Consider the following 12193-nt stretch of genomic DNA (forward strand, 5'->3'; position numbering starts at 1 on the left):
GTGAATTTAGCCATCAAGGCGCAAAGACAGGCCAGTGTGGCAGACCCAACGATGAGTGGAACTAACTCATGGTGACTGGAGGATGAGTTTGCCCGCTTCGAGGCTGACGTCTGTGGAATTGAGGCATGATAACCGCATGTAGTCAGTTTATAAATTCGGCTTTCATGATAGCAGCAGTACTTGTTTGTTCCATCAAATCTCGACACGCCTGCCTTGGCATACAACTTTGAGCTTGTTTTTGACGTCAGGCTGTTGTGCAAGCAGAACAGCTAACCTGCAATACCCGAGCAAGCAAAGGCCAACGGTCGCTTTACCGTACCTACAGCCAATTATGGTTTCCCCACCATCCCTTCCTCTTCCTCCTTTTGCACCGTTTCTCAACGCAGAGCTCAGGGACCAAATACAACCAGACGAATGGACCGCCTGTATTACAGCTTGGGTATCTCTGATTGAGGCTCACCTTTCTCTTTCGGAAGGTGACTTTATACAGTATTCACTTGTCGACGAATCCATCCCGGAATTTCTTGCATCATTTTCTCACGAGGTTGCTACGCATGGATCAACCATATTAGGCCCTGCAGTCGGCCAACAGCCCTTGCTCAAAGGTGCTTTTATGCTTACGAGCAGGCTGTTGGTCACAAAGCCCGGGTCGAAATCTAAACAAAAAGACATTCCGCCAACTGTGCTCCGTCTTCTACAATGGGAGTTCTTTGCAGATCTGTGCCGTACACAGAGCAGGAAAAGGATACCGGATTTCTTTTCAGCACTGCCAGATGACAGGAAGGCAGTCTTGGAGGCATCATTGGCCGCGCTCAAAAAGTCATTGATCCATGATCTCGAAGCCGGGCTCGCCAACACGCCTGCCCTTCGCGAACTCGAGGCTCGCCTGGACAGGCTCAACTTCCTGATTGCTCGCATACCTTGGGCTGCGGCATTCTTTTTGGCCGGAAGCGACTTTTTGGACGGCCCGGTGTCGTGCTTCCGGATCATGAACCCGCCGTTGCGGAAAGTCATCGTGGCTACTGTCTATCTGTGTGTGATAGGCTTGGCGGAGACCAGCGGAGGCGGCTATGGCGTGTTGACCGATCAGCTGTACGCCCTGAGGGCGGCGGCGGAGGCGCACCGCGTCGGACCTCTCAACGTGAACGATTCTCTTGTCGCCGAGCTTGTAACCTCCACGCCGTTGTTGGGCCAGTTGGAACGCCGGGTAAATGGAGCGTCCGAATCCGCAAGCACAAGGGTCAAGTCGATTCTCAAAGATCTGGCAGGCTTCAAGAAGCCTGGTGTCGGTCTCAGGCAGCCCGCGAGGCGGCTGCAGAAGAAGGTTGACAAGGGCAAGGGCGTTGCTCTGGACCTGGGAATCCCGTCGCAAGAGATGCATATCCATCGCATGGGGCAGATTACCCAGATACAGGATCTCTTCCCAGAGCTGGGGTCTGGCTTTGTTGCCAAGCTTTTGGTCGAGTATGGCGAGGACCAGGAGCAAGTCGTGGCGCACCTGCTGGACGATTCGCTACCCGAACATCTCAAGGATGCGGATAGAAGTGAAGAACTGTGAGTACACCCCAACTCTTCTACGAGGAACAATTTTTTCTTTTGGCGTTTTGATTGAGAATTTGCGGGATTTCTAACTTGATGTTGCATCAGGTCCTCAAATACTGGGCATCGCACACCGCCATTGACAGATCATATGGCACCTAGATCAACGCCACCCCGATTTAAGGAGCAAGCTCTGCCGGTTCGTCACAATGTCTTTGACGACGACGAACTTGATATGCTGTCTGGAAATGCCGGCAAACTCCACCTTGGCAAGCACAACCCAGGCAGGACAGCCGACGACATTCTCAAAGACAAGTCCAAAGCTCCAGACAAAGCCGCTATTCTAGCAGCACTTGCCACTTTTGATTCTGACGACGACGAGCGCGATGATACATACGACGTGGAGGACGTAGGAGGCACAGTAGACGCCGCTGGTGGAGCCGAGGATCAGTCACTAAACGACGAGGTGCTCTTCAAGGCATGGAAAGCCGAGGCTGGCGTCTTTGGTCGGGATAACGCTACGCGGAACAGCGCCGCACGTCAGAGTTTACGAGCAGAGACGGGATTGACAGACGAGGCGATCGAGGGCTGGGCGATAATGTTGTCGAGAAACCCACAGCAGCAGCGCAGACTTGAAGCCAAGTTCACAATGTTCACGGGGGCGCAGACGGAGCTGGCCTCCACAGCATGGCGCGCAAGTCCGGGCGGATCCGGGGCAGAGGATTCAGATGCGGGCGGGAGCGGCGGTCGCGGAAGAGGCAGGGGCCGTGGACGTGGTGGAAGAGGCTCAGGGCGCGGGCGAGGAGGCGGGCCATCCAGCGGTGGAGATGCGTCTGGACCGACTGGCGATGCCGGAACCGAGCAGGCGAGGCGGCGCAAGGAGGCCAACAAAAGCTCGAGAGCAAACCACAACAGACGTGCTCAGCGTGCTCGTAAGATGGGTGGAATGCCGGGTTAAGAATACGAAGCTACTACATTGCTAGAGTTTTTTCTACATGGGCTGAATAGAGATGGAGTGGTTCGATTTCAAATCCCGAGTTCCCGGATCCGAAATCACGGCTCCATCCATTTCCGTGCCACTGGTGCCACCCCGCCACGAATAAGAAAAAACGACCCAGAGGGCCAATCCCTTGCCGCATTCAATGAGCTAACCCAATCAGTCGCACAACAAATCTGGCATTGTGGGCTTACTGGCAAATTCACTAACAATCGGACGCTGTGTTGTTATCAGGCCACGCGGCACTGGATCTTTCCGTGTAATCGGGACTAAAACAGGTCATTGTGGGTCCAACGTACCCTGTCCGGAATGCGGGAACGCCCATTAGTTTGTCGTGCCATTCTGCTGGAAGAAGATGAGATGTTGGAGAATTGTTGATTAACGGATTGATAAATACAAGAGGTTATCCTGCGTTTTGTTTTGTATTTCGAAATGTACTCCTCACTGACTGATCTACAAGCAACCCTTTTACGGGACTTGGTTTTCTGTTTCTAATTTCGTCGAGTTGGGCTTCCCAAAACGTTCTTGGGCTCTGCTGCTGTCTTGCAAGACGCCGTTTGACACTGCGGCACGGTTGTCGAAATGCTCGAAACAATGGCCAACGTCACCGGGGTGGCTTCTGCCACCGATATGCCGATACAGGCTGTCTTTGCCGAAGTCAGCCAGCACTTTCAGCAGCTCACAATGATGGAGCGGCTATGGGCTGTAAGCAGCACACCTGTTTTTGTTGGCTGCAAAATGTCCCACTAACGAGGCTTTTCTTTAGACTTGGTACACCTGGATGCAAAATGATGTCTTGGCCACGGGGCTTTTGACATTTATCATCCACGAAGTAGTGTATTTCGGGAGGTCTATTCCATGGATCATCATGGACAGCATGCCGATCTTCCAGAAATACAAAATCCAGCAGGTAGGTGACACATTCCGGCACAGCCTTGACTGAGTCCTCCATCCCATGCAGCCCGCTGACCCCAAAACAGACCAAAGTCCCAACCATCAAGGAGCAGCTTCACTGCGCGGGGCTGGTCCTCCTGAGCCACTTCACCGTCGAGCTGCCCGAGATCTGGGTGTTCCACCCCGTGGCCATCTACTGCGGCATGGCGTTTGACGTGCCCTTCCCTCCGGCCTGGAAGATTGCGCTGCACATCGCCGTCTTCTTCGTGCTCGAGGACGCGTGGCACTACTGGACGCACCGGCTGATGCACTACCCGCCGCTGTACCGATCGATCCACAAGCTGCACCACACGTACACGGCGCCCTTTGGGCTGACGGCCGAGTACGCATCCCCGATCGAGGTGCTGGTGCTGGGGCTGGGCACCGCGGGGACGCCGCTGCTGTGGGTGTACCTGACGGGCGACCTGCACCTCTTCACGATGCAGGCGTGGATCGTGCTGAGGCTGCTGCAGGCGGTGGATGCGCACAGCGGCTACGAGTTCCCCTGGAGCCTGCACCACATCCTGCCGTTCTGGGCCGGCGCGCAGCACCACGACATCCACCACGAGCAGTTTGTCGGCAACTACGCCTCGTCGTTTAGGTGGTGGGATTACTTTATGGACACCGAGGCCGGCGCTGAGGCCAACGCCAAGCGGAGGGAGAGGAAGATGGCGGCGCTGAAGAAGACGCTGTGAAATGGTGGTGGAAAGGACGTGGGGATGTGTTGGTGGGTTCGTATGATGGAATTTGGAAGGACTTTAGATCATTGCATAGACATCTAGTCACATTAATATTCTCTTATGTTGATTTTATTTTAGTCACTGCGGACTTGACATCGCTGCTAAATCTAACAAGGAGATGAGAACTTTATAATTCCATCACCAGCTGTTCGAACCGCACTTGCTCATGACCATCCAGTCACGTAAAGGAGCAGTTTGTCTGGTCGTTCTTGATGACGTCGGACAGATCCGAGCCAAGTGCTCCAGCGCGCTTAATCCAAGCCTTTTGTCATGTGTAAATTTCCGAGTCAGTCTGTGTTCAGAAACGTGCACTGGTGCTTGTGTGCCGGGAATGCACACTGGATAAAGACTTACATCAAGGACGGCCTCCTCTGGGTGCTGGTTGCGGCTGAGGACAAAGAGGGTGCTAAAGTTGTAGGTCTGGACAAGGGCAAAGTCGCCAGTGTAATCTAGAAACAGACAATTGTTAGTCTGTCTCCTGTGTCAGATTTGACCAGCGGATCACACATGGTACGTACCCTGAACCACATAGTTAGGCCCGGAGCAGGCGGGTCCCGGCTGTCCCGGGAACTGCACGCGGAGGGCACCCTTGGCGCCGTAGCCGGGGTCTGCCGGTTCCGCGGTGCCGAGGATGTTGACGGCGCGGCCCCCGGCCTCGCAGGTGTTGTTGACCTGGATTGTGCCGTTGTCCTGGGAAGGATGTCAGTACAGAAGCGGTGACTAGCCAAAGATTTTGGTATGGGCTATTAAACAACAAAAAGAAAAAAACAAAAGAAACTCACGTTCAGAGCATACTGCGCATAGATGCACTTGCAGCTTGCCGTAAACGGCGCAACGGTCCCCGCGACCTGGTACCAGCGGCCCAGGTAAGACTTGGTGTCGAAGCCAATGTCGGGCGTCGGGTAGAAGCACTCGCCGTCCCACAGAGAAGGAACCGTGTTGGGGACGGAGGAAGTGTCATTCTTGGCCAAGGCGGCGGTGGAGGCGAGGAGGCCGGTGAGGATGGTTTTGGTTGAAGGCATTATTGCGATGGGAGATTATGATTAAAGGATGTCTCGAAAAGTCTAATTAGTGTGCTGTCGAGGTGCGGCTCTGTCGATGGCTGCCAGACCCGTCAACCAGTGAGAATTATGGCTGAATTCCCGGAGCGCTTTTATATCAGATCCAAACACCCCCAAGTATTCTACCCCTTGGCGAGACAAGCGATGACAGCTCGATTACATCCGCCGTGCGCCATCGTAAATCCCCCGTTTGCCGATGTTTGCCTTTGCCAATTTCTGATTGACCGCGTGGTTCGAGAGCGCGCTTCTCGGAGCTTTTTTTTTCACTTTTCATTTGGATTTCATTCGTCAAGCACGATTGACGTCATGCTAACATAGCATATTGCTGTTTAAGGTGACCAGCTCGCGGCATGTCGCTGGACGGCAGATGCCAAGACGGACGGCGGGAGTTGAACAACTGGGGACGGTGGCTTGGGAAGGCTCCAGCTGCTGCAGCTGTCTGGTGGTTCTGCGTTGATCATTGGGTACTTCTCTGGGCTTGCGCACTGTTGGGGGATCGGGGATTTGCCGATCTGGCGGGGCTCACCGGGTTCCTGACAGGCCAGAATGCTACTGTAAACGGTGCCTTACTCATTACCTAAAAAAATGCAGGTTAGCGGCTTGGTCGTCGGACAGTCGCACAATTGAACAGTGCGATGCCGACATGTTTGTCATTGTTTAGACTTTTTTTATATTAACGCACGGAAAGAGTTTTAGTTCCATGCCGTTCAGAAATCAACTCGATTCATGTGATGATTGTTCTTTTCGCCCTGAGGAATCAAAACCGACCAGGCCACCTCATCGACAAACATACGCGTCTAGAAACCAGAGCTGACAGACAAACTGGCGTCGAGTCGGACAAAAGAACCCACCGCGCAGGAATGACGCCATGTATTTTGACAAGACTGGGCGGCTCCCTAGATGGACAAAGCCGACAAAGGGCATGAATTGAGAACCCTAAAGGCCAAAATTGCCCAGCGCTGGTCCTGGGTGCTTCCAAAAGGTATCCAATAGACCGTGGCAGACAATGAATGGGATGCTTCACTACCAGCCTGGAATCATGTCTGGATATGCTGTACCTGAGAAAAAACAGGTCTGGTTACATTAGTCCTGGGGCTTGCTATTTTACACATTCAACTGCACCAAAGGTTTACCCGTTCTATTTTTCACCACAGCCGGGCTCCAACAGCCACAACCGCCACAGCCAAGCTCGCCATGTTCTTGGCCACAGCTGCAGCGCCGGCAGGCACAGGCGCCGATGTCTGCAAAGCGAAAAGCACTCATTAGTTAGCCAAGGAACCTGCCATAATTTCAAACGACTTTCCCAGAACATCACGTCTCACCGGAGCATTGGCGCGCGAGGTCGAGCTGCCTCCTCCGCCGACAGAAGCACCGCCCGAAGCAGACGCCGTCGTGCGGGTTGCGGAACCACCACCAGCAGAAGCAGAAGCCGACGAGGGGACACTGACCGGGCTAGTAGTGGCGGCAGACGAAGCGCCCGAGGTCGAAGATGGAGCTGCAGGGGGTGTGGCCGTCACGCGTGGCCCGGTCGACGAGGCGGCAGCCGACGAGGCGGTGGCTGACGTCACGGCCGCGCCGGGATCGACTGCGGGTATGGCCTCGGGCACGTCGGGCTGCTTCCCGGACAGCGGGGTCGTGGAGAGACCGCAGGCGCGGCCGAAGCTGCCGACGCTGTTGCCGTAAAAGGTCCAGATGTTGTGGTTGTCCGGACCGGAGCACTGGAGGCAGTTCTTGTAGTTTGTGAGGAAGACGTCGTTGGAGCAACGGGCGTCGCCGCTGAAGCGACCCTGGCGAAGGGCTTGTCCTGTGGTTTGGGGGCGAAACGTCAGTGTCAGCACCCTTGAGCTCTGTCAAAGTATGGCGTAAAAGCGAGAAATTGACTTACCACAGGTGTTGTGGCAGTTGTAGGCAGGTGTGCCGGGCTCTTGACGCTTGAGCAGACGGGATGCTTGCTCCAGGAGGTCCTCGGGCTCGAGAACAGAAGCCGACACGCTGGCGATGGCCAGAGCGGCACCGACAAGGTAGCGAACGGAAACCATTGTGCTGGCGACTGCTTAACAAAAACGAACGAGTTCTGGAATTCAGAGATGCGGGTGGCAGCTGGGTTGATTGTTGGAAAAGAAAGGGCCAGTTGAACAACTTCAGAGTCCACGGAGCAGACTGCGAGCTGAGGGCTTTTATCCGGCAAGGCTTCAGTGCAGCCGGGGTAATGGCCCATTCACATGCAGCGCGGCTCGGAGGCCAGGAATCAAGGCTTGTGAGCTGGATTTTTGCGTACCTAGCGGGCGTAGCCAAAATGGACCACTTACTCGGACTTGCCTGAGCGGGACTCACCGGGCACATCTGGCTTGGCATCAATAACAGTATGGAATCGAACACGAGAGCAAAAGACCTCGTTATGGTAAAAGACCTCGTTATGGGCCCTGAAATACACCAGCCCCTAGCTTTTACTACATTTGTACCGAAGAGGAGTCTCCCAGCCAGGCGGCAGGTCGGCACGGGATGCCCCGATTGGGGCAGCGAGCTTCGTTGCTAACCGAAAGGAAGTGCCGACGTAGCCGTCAAGTTGGTCGGTGAGAGCATTTCGCCGCCGGACCGTCGTATTTCATTGAGTGCGCAGAGTTTGCCAAGATGATTGAATGCTACCTGACGGTTTACGCAAGAATACGAGAGGAGGAGGACGAGATCCACTCTGCTCCTTATCAGATCACACCATGCCGTTTTCAAGGTCGGCGTGGGTGGTTCCCCGCCTGGGGCCCCTGCGCTTTCCGGAATCTAATCTTATCAGATGATCTGATTTTTGCTCATCTATGGCCAATCAACAGCCCTATCACCCTCGAAACTCCCTGGTCTTGTCATACCCTGGACGTGGAGGTCCGATGTTCGGCCTTGCTACCCTCCTTTTCTTCCACGACGGTACCATCCGGCTTTTTTCCCTCTTTAACCCCACCGACCCAAAAAGAAATATCTCCCCGAGCTTGATGTGTTGGCCTGATGTCCAAGACTGTTTGCATGTGGACTGGCGCATGTGAAAGGGTTAGAGGTTTAACCGAGCTGAAGTTTTACACGAGATTCATGGATCGCCCTTTCCAGCCTTTCCGCCTGGCGTTCCAATCTGTGGTTCTTGGGCAGGCTTGGCATTTCATGATGCCGGCGTGCCAACCAATAGTCCCGTCTCCTGGGAGGAATTCCTGCTCAAGAAATAGGCCGAGAGCCACGCTATAGAATCTGGGCGATATTTTCGCGGGTTGCGGGGTTTCTTGAGGTGCCCGTCCGTCTGTCGTGAGCTTCTACTCTGGTCAGCATGACTGTCTTGGAAACGATGGTAGACTGTAACCCAGCCGCAATTACCAAGGATGGGCCGAGAGAAAAGTACGAATAAACCCGTGTTACACTGCCAACCGAATGCACTCTCTTTGCTCGGCACTTGGCCATTGCAACACGACGGGTCTTATCAAGACAACGAGTAAGAAAGGGAGAAGGAAAAGATTGGCCACCCACCCACCCCTTTACCACCTCGGAAAGCCGAGGGCAGCTGGTACGGTACAGGGCTAAACTCACAGCATGCTTGGCGGGCTGCCTGATTTATATAAGCGGCAGACAAGACCGTTCTCACCTCCTCATTCCCCTCGTTTATTCCCCCCCTTGCAGCCAGACTGTCGACTTCAAAGTTCTTCCTGTCAGGTTCAAGTCTCAGCACAAACTCCACAATGCAGTCCAAGGTCGCTACAATTCTCCTCGCCGCCGGCAGCGTCGCGGCGCTTGGTGAACGCAACGCTCCTACGGCCCACGGCGTCGGCGCCATGGGGACCGAGATGGGGCCGGTCGCTTTCCTGTGGCCTGCCGACCGCCCGTGGTCTGCCGGGGCCGACAACACCGAGCCTTGCGGAAGCACCCAGGGCGTTGGCAACCGGACGCCTTTTCCTCTGTGTATGTTGATCTCACTCTGGAGCGTCAGCTCGATTGCTAAAACTCTGATCAATTGGCTTACGCTCTCTATCTTTTACAGCCGCTGGTGCCGTCTCCCTCTCCATCGCCGCGGATGCTTACGATGTCGAGTTTACCATGTCTTATGCCAAAGGTCAGTTAGCTGGTTATGCTTCCTTGTTGTCATGCCTCATACACCAACACTCAACAACCAACAGATCCCAAGAGCAACAGCGACTTTACCCAGCAGGCGATCCCGTCGTCGGTCGGCAAGATCGTATCGGGCCACCAGTGCTACAAGCTCAACGCCCCGCCGAGCACCGTCAAGGCCGGCGACGATGCCACCATCCAGCTCAAGTACCGGTCCAAGTTCCCGGGCGAGAACAATGGCAACGACCAGACCTTTTATGCCTGCGCCGACATTGTAAGTATTAACGTACTAAGCTTGGTCGAGACGTATACACCGTCCTGAATCCGAACTGGGCTAATTCGTTCCCGCCAGCAATACGTCGAGACGAGCCTCTTCAAGACGGCCATCCCCTGCTTCAACGTGACGTCGGACGAGTTCGCCGCCCCAGAGACCACCAACAGCCCCGCCGCCCCGGCCACCAACTCGCAGCCCGCCGCTGGTCTGACGACCGGCGCCATCGCCGGCATCGCCGTCGGCACCATTGTCGGCTCGCTGGCCGTCGTTGGTGTTGTTGCGTTCCTGGTCTTTAGGAAGCGTCGTGCTGGCGCCGCCCGCAACGCCGAGACCGTCCTGCCCGTCGCCAAGAACAACATGGAGACCGCGTCGGTCTCGTCGACACTTTGTCGCTAGAGTTGGCAGGCCAGAGTGGTGTGGGTGTGAGTTGTAGGAACTTGGTGGCATGAATCATGATGTTTTTTTGGACTCTTTTATTTTTATTTTTTTTATTTGCCTTTGATATTCCAGATTTACAGGGCAATGAGAGCGGGGATTGGCTAGCACGGCAGGTCGCCAGAACATAAGAAACAAGACAGCATCCAGATAGCCCACCCCTAACGTCAAACTCCAGTCTCGCTACAAAACCATGTCACCACTACTTTGACGCTGCCAAGATGCCCTTGACGATATCCTTGATCAGGCCCTTTGTCTCGTCGGGCGAGTACTCCTTGATGCCGAGCTTTTCGTTCCAGGTCCTGCCGGTAAAGTCAGCCTTTGCGGCGGGGGAAAAGGCGGTGGTGCGAATGTAGCCGACAAAGACCCAGGGCTCAAAGACGCCCTTGGCCAGGGCCTGGTCGGACTTGGCCTTGACGTCGGGCGAGGCCTCGTCCTCGACGACCCAGCCGTCGGGGCCGGTGGCGTCCTTGATGGCCTCGAGGACCTCGTTGTGGGAGAGGGCGCCGTCGTGGACGCGCACGCGCTGGTTGGCGGTCAGGTCCGGGTTGCGCAGGACGGCGACGACGGCGGCGGCGACGGTGGCGAGGCGGGTCAGGCTGCCGCGGTGGTTGCCGCCGTCGACGGTGGCGGCGCGTTTGGTGCGCAGGTCGCCGAGCAGGCCGTACTCGAGGCACCAGTCGAGGAAGATGTTGTTGGTGACAAAGGTATAAGTCAGCTGCTGCTGCTTGGCCGCCTCGGCCTCGACCAGCGCCGCCGTCTTGATCTTGTCCAGGAACGGCATCAGGCCGTGCGTCGCCGGCTGCGATATGTCGCACCCGTACTCGGACGGCAGCACCCGCTTGACCCCCGCCGCCACCGCCGCCCGCACCATGTTGTCCTGCCCGGCCAGCCCCGTCGCCCCCACCGTGCTGACCAGCGCGTCCTGCCCCCGCAGCGCCTCCGTCAGGGACGCCACCGACGAAAAGTCCACCACCACCTCCTTGTACTTGCACGCGTGCTCGCTCGGGAGCTTGCCGGCCGTGCGCACCAGCGCCGTCACTTCGAAGCCCGCCTCGATCAGCGCCTTGAAGACGGTGGCGCCGAGGCTTCCGGCGGCCTGGGAAGGGATGTTGGTCAGTGGGATTTAGTAGAAGAGGTAGGAAATGAGCATGTCGAAGTGGAAAAGGTGTTTTTGGACTCGTGGGTTGCGTGGTTCGTGCTTACTCCGGCTTGTGCAACTCGCTTATATTCGACCATTTTTGGTGCTTGTGGTTTTTGGTGGTTTTTGGTGGTTTTTGGTGGTTAGAATTGTTGTTTAATTTAGCTATTACACAAGTAGATGGATACCCGTCCAAACATTGCAGCCATTCCCACAACCGACAAGTCCGCCGTGATTTATATTTATACCCATTTCCGGCCATCGCCAACAAGCCCACCGGGCCATCGCCAATAAGCCCACCGGACCACGAATACGCAAACTACGGATGAAGTCGTCGCGAGTTGCCCCTCCCGATAACAACGCGGGCGCAGGTGGGATGGTTTTGCTATCCAGCGCCAAGCAACAACCGAAGCTGGAATTTCCCCCCAATGTGGGAGCCGGCGGGAGCAACATGGATACCCATCGTCCGATGACTAATGGAACGGCATCTTTTCCCCGTAAACAAAGGCAAAACACTAGTTGGTTTTTTTTTTCTTGTTTCCTTTTTTTTTTGTAAGCCAACTCGACGGACCGGAGGTATGGGGCTTTGGCGTATTCCAGAAATAAACTGCCCCCGTGTCCAAAAAGTCCGTGAGGAAACAAGTCCGGCATGCCGGTGGAGCGACGACAAAGATTGGGTGCTCCGGGGAAGCTTGGCCTTGAAATCACATCAATCGAACAGGGATGACGAAAGCCATCTTGGTAAGCTGATTGGATCTTGGTTTAATCCTGCTGATTAAAAACCTTGCATCATGCAACATGGCGATTTGCAAGCTGAATCTGTGGTTTTGTTGGCGTGGTGAGGGGATGGATTATCAATATATCGCGGCTCGACCTTTTCCCGGTGGTGCCCCGGTCACTTGCAAATTGCAACCTTTTCGCAAACAATCCGAAACTAAACGTCACTGCTGAAAATGAAGAAAAAACAATTGACTTAGAAATACCCAACAACTAAAC

At 55.3% G+C, this 12193-nt stretch overlaps 6 protein-coding genes across 6 annotated transcripts; 3 read left to right on the forward strand and 3 right to left on the reverse strand.

Annotated features, from left to right (window-relative positions):
* Positions 1-91: 91 nt before the first annotated feature.
* On the forward strand, positions 92-2974 carry MGG_17102 (uncharacterized protein). The gene is made up of 2 exons (XM_003716527.1): positions 92-1554; positions 1648-2974. Exons 1-2 carry the CDS (start codon positions 332-334, stop codon positions 2495-2497), a joined length of 2073 nt encoding a protein of 690 aa, XP_003716575.1. The 5' UTR covers positions 92-331; the 3' UTR covers positions 2498-2974.
* On the forward strand, positions 2903-4391 carry MGG_17103 (uncharacterized protein). Its single transcript, XM_003716528.1, has 3 exons — positions 2903-3241; positions 3303-3446; positions 3517-4391. The coding sequence occupies exons 1-3, from the start codon at positions 3119-3121 to the stop codon at positions 4162-4164; spliced, it is 915 nt and encodes a 304-aa protein (XP_003716576.1). The 5' UTR covers positions 2903-3118; the 3' UTR covers positions 4165-4391.
* MGG_03369 (uncharacterized protein) lies at positions 4216-5576 on the reverse strand. Its single transcript, XM_003716529.1, has 4 exons — positions 4992-5576; positions 4728-4899; positions 4564-4658; positions 4216-4471 (listed from the first exon to the last, which is right to left on the reverse strand). The coding sequence occupies exons 1-4, from the start codon at positions 5229-5231 to the stop codon at positions 4388-4390; spliced, it is 591 nt and encodes a 196-aa protein (XP_003716577.1). The 5' UTR covers positions 5232-5576; the 3' UTR covers positions 4216-4387.
* A 296-nt stretch (positions 5577-5872) lies between these two features.
* Positions 5873-10281, forward strand: MGG_03367 (uncharacterized protein). The gene is made up of 4 exons (XM_003716530.1): positions 5873-9200; positions 9280-9351; positions 9416-9621; positions 9700-10281. Exons 1-4 carry the CDS (start codon positions 8981-8983, stop codon positions 10015-10017), a joined length of 816 nt encoding a protein of 271 aa, XP_003716578.1. The 5' UTR covers positions 5873-8980; the 3' UTR covers positions 10018-10281.
* MGG_03368 (uncharacterized protein) lies at positions 6305-7448 on the reverse strand. The gene is made up of 3 exons (XM_003716531.1): positions 7156-7448; positions 6593-7074; positions 6305-6511 (listed from the first exon to the last, which is right to left on the reverse strand). The coding sequence occupies exons 1-3, from the start codon at positions 7307-7309 to the stop codon at positions 6416-6418; spliced, it is 732 nt and encodes a 243-aa protein (XP_003716579.1). The 5' UTR covers positions 7310-7448; the 3' UTR covers positions 6305-6415.
* Positions 10211-11330, reverse strand: MGG_12714 (uncharacterized protein). The gene is made up of 2 exons (XM_003716532.1): positions 11263-11330; positions 10211-11155 (listed from the first exon to the last, which is right to left on the reverse strand). Exons 1-2 carry the CDS (start codon positions 11293-11295, stop codon positions 10259-10261), a joined length of 930 nt encoding a protein of 309 aa, XP_003716580.1. The 5' UTR covers positions 11296-11330; the 3' UTR covers positions 10211-10258.
* Between the last annotated feature and the right edge of the window lie 863 nt (positions 11331-12193).

Source organism: Pyricularia oryzae, chromosome 4 (assembly GCF_000002495.2).
Source record: "Pyricularia oryzae 70-15 chromosome 4, whole genome shotgun sequence".
NCBI lineage: Eukaryota > Fungi > Ascomycota > Sordariomycetes > Magnaporthales > Pyriculariaceae > Pyricularia > Pyricularia oryzae.

Coding starts and splice junctions, on each gene's coding strand:
- MGG_03367 (XM_003716530.1), top strand. CDS start 8,981: ATGCAGTCCAAGGTCGCTACAATTCTCCTCGCCGCCGGCAGCGTCGCG. Junction 9,201..9,279: donor CCGGACGCCTTTTCCTCTGT/GTATGTTGATCT, acceptor TATCTTTTACAG/CCGCTGGTGCCGTCTCCCTC. Junction 9,622..9,699: donor TTTATGCCTGCGCCGACATT/GTAAGTATTAAC, acceptor CGTTCCCGCCAG/CAATACGTCGAGACGAGCCT.
- MGG_03369 (XM_003716529.1), bottom strand. CDS start 5,231: ATGCCTTCAACCAAAACCATCCTCACCGGCCTCCTCGCCTCCACCGCC. Junction 4,659..4,727: donor GCCTAACTATGTGGTTCAGG/GTACGTACCATG, acceptor GTCTGTTTCTAG/ATTACACTGGCGACTTTGCC. Junction 4,472..4,563: donor CAGAGGAGGCCGTCCTTGAT/GTAAGTCTTTAT, acceptor ACATGACAAAAG/GCTTGGATTAAGCGCGCTGG.
- MGG_17103 (XM_003716528.1), top strand. CDS start 3,119: ATGCTCGAAACAATGGCCAACGTCACCGGGGTGGCTTCTGCCACCGAT. Junction 3,242..3,302: donor TGATGGAGCGGCTATGGGCT/GTAAGCAGCACA, acceptor GCTTTTCTTTAG/ACTTGGTACACCTGGATGCA. Junction 3,447..3,516: donor AGAAATACAAAATCCAGCAG/GTAGGTGACACA, acceptor ACCCCAAAACAG/ACCAAAGTCCCAACCATCAA.
- MGG_17102 (XM_003716527.1), top strand. CDS start 332: ATGGTTTCCCCACCATCCCTTCCTCTTCCTCCTTTTGCACCGTTTCTC. Junction 1,555..1,647: donor GCGGATAGAAGTGAAGAACT/GTGAGTACACCC, acceptor ATGTTGCATCAG/GTCCTCAAATACTGGGCATC.
- MGG_03368 (XM_003716531.1), bottom strand. CDS start 7,309: ATGGTTTCCGTTCGCTACCTTGTCGGTGCCGCTCTGGCCATCGCCAGC. Junction 7,075..7,155: donor CAACTGCCACAACACCTGTG/GTAAGTCAATTT, acceptor CCCAAACCACAG/GACAAGCCCTTCGCCAGGGT. Junction 6,512..6,592: donor CCTCGCGCGCCAATGCTCCG/GTGAGACGTGAT, acceptor TTCGCTTTGCAG/ACATCGGCGCCTGTGCCTGC.
- MGG_12714 (XM_003716532.1), bottom strand. CDS start 11,295: ATGGTCGAATATAAGCGAGTTGCACAAGCCGGA. Junction 11,156..11,262: donor AGCGAGTTGCACAAGCCGGA/GTAAGCACGAAC, acceptor ATCCCTTCCCAG/GCCGCCGGAAGCCTCGGCGC.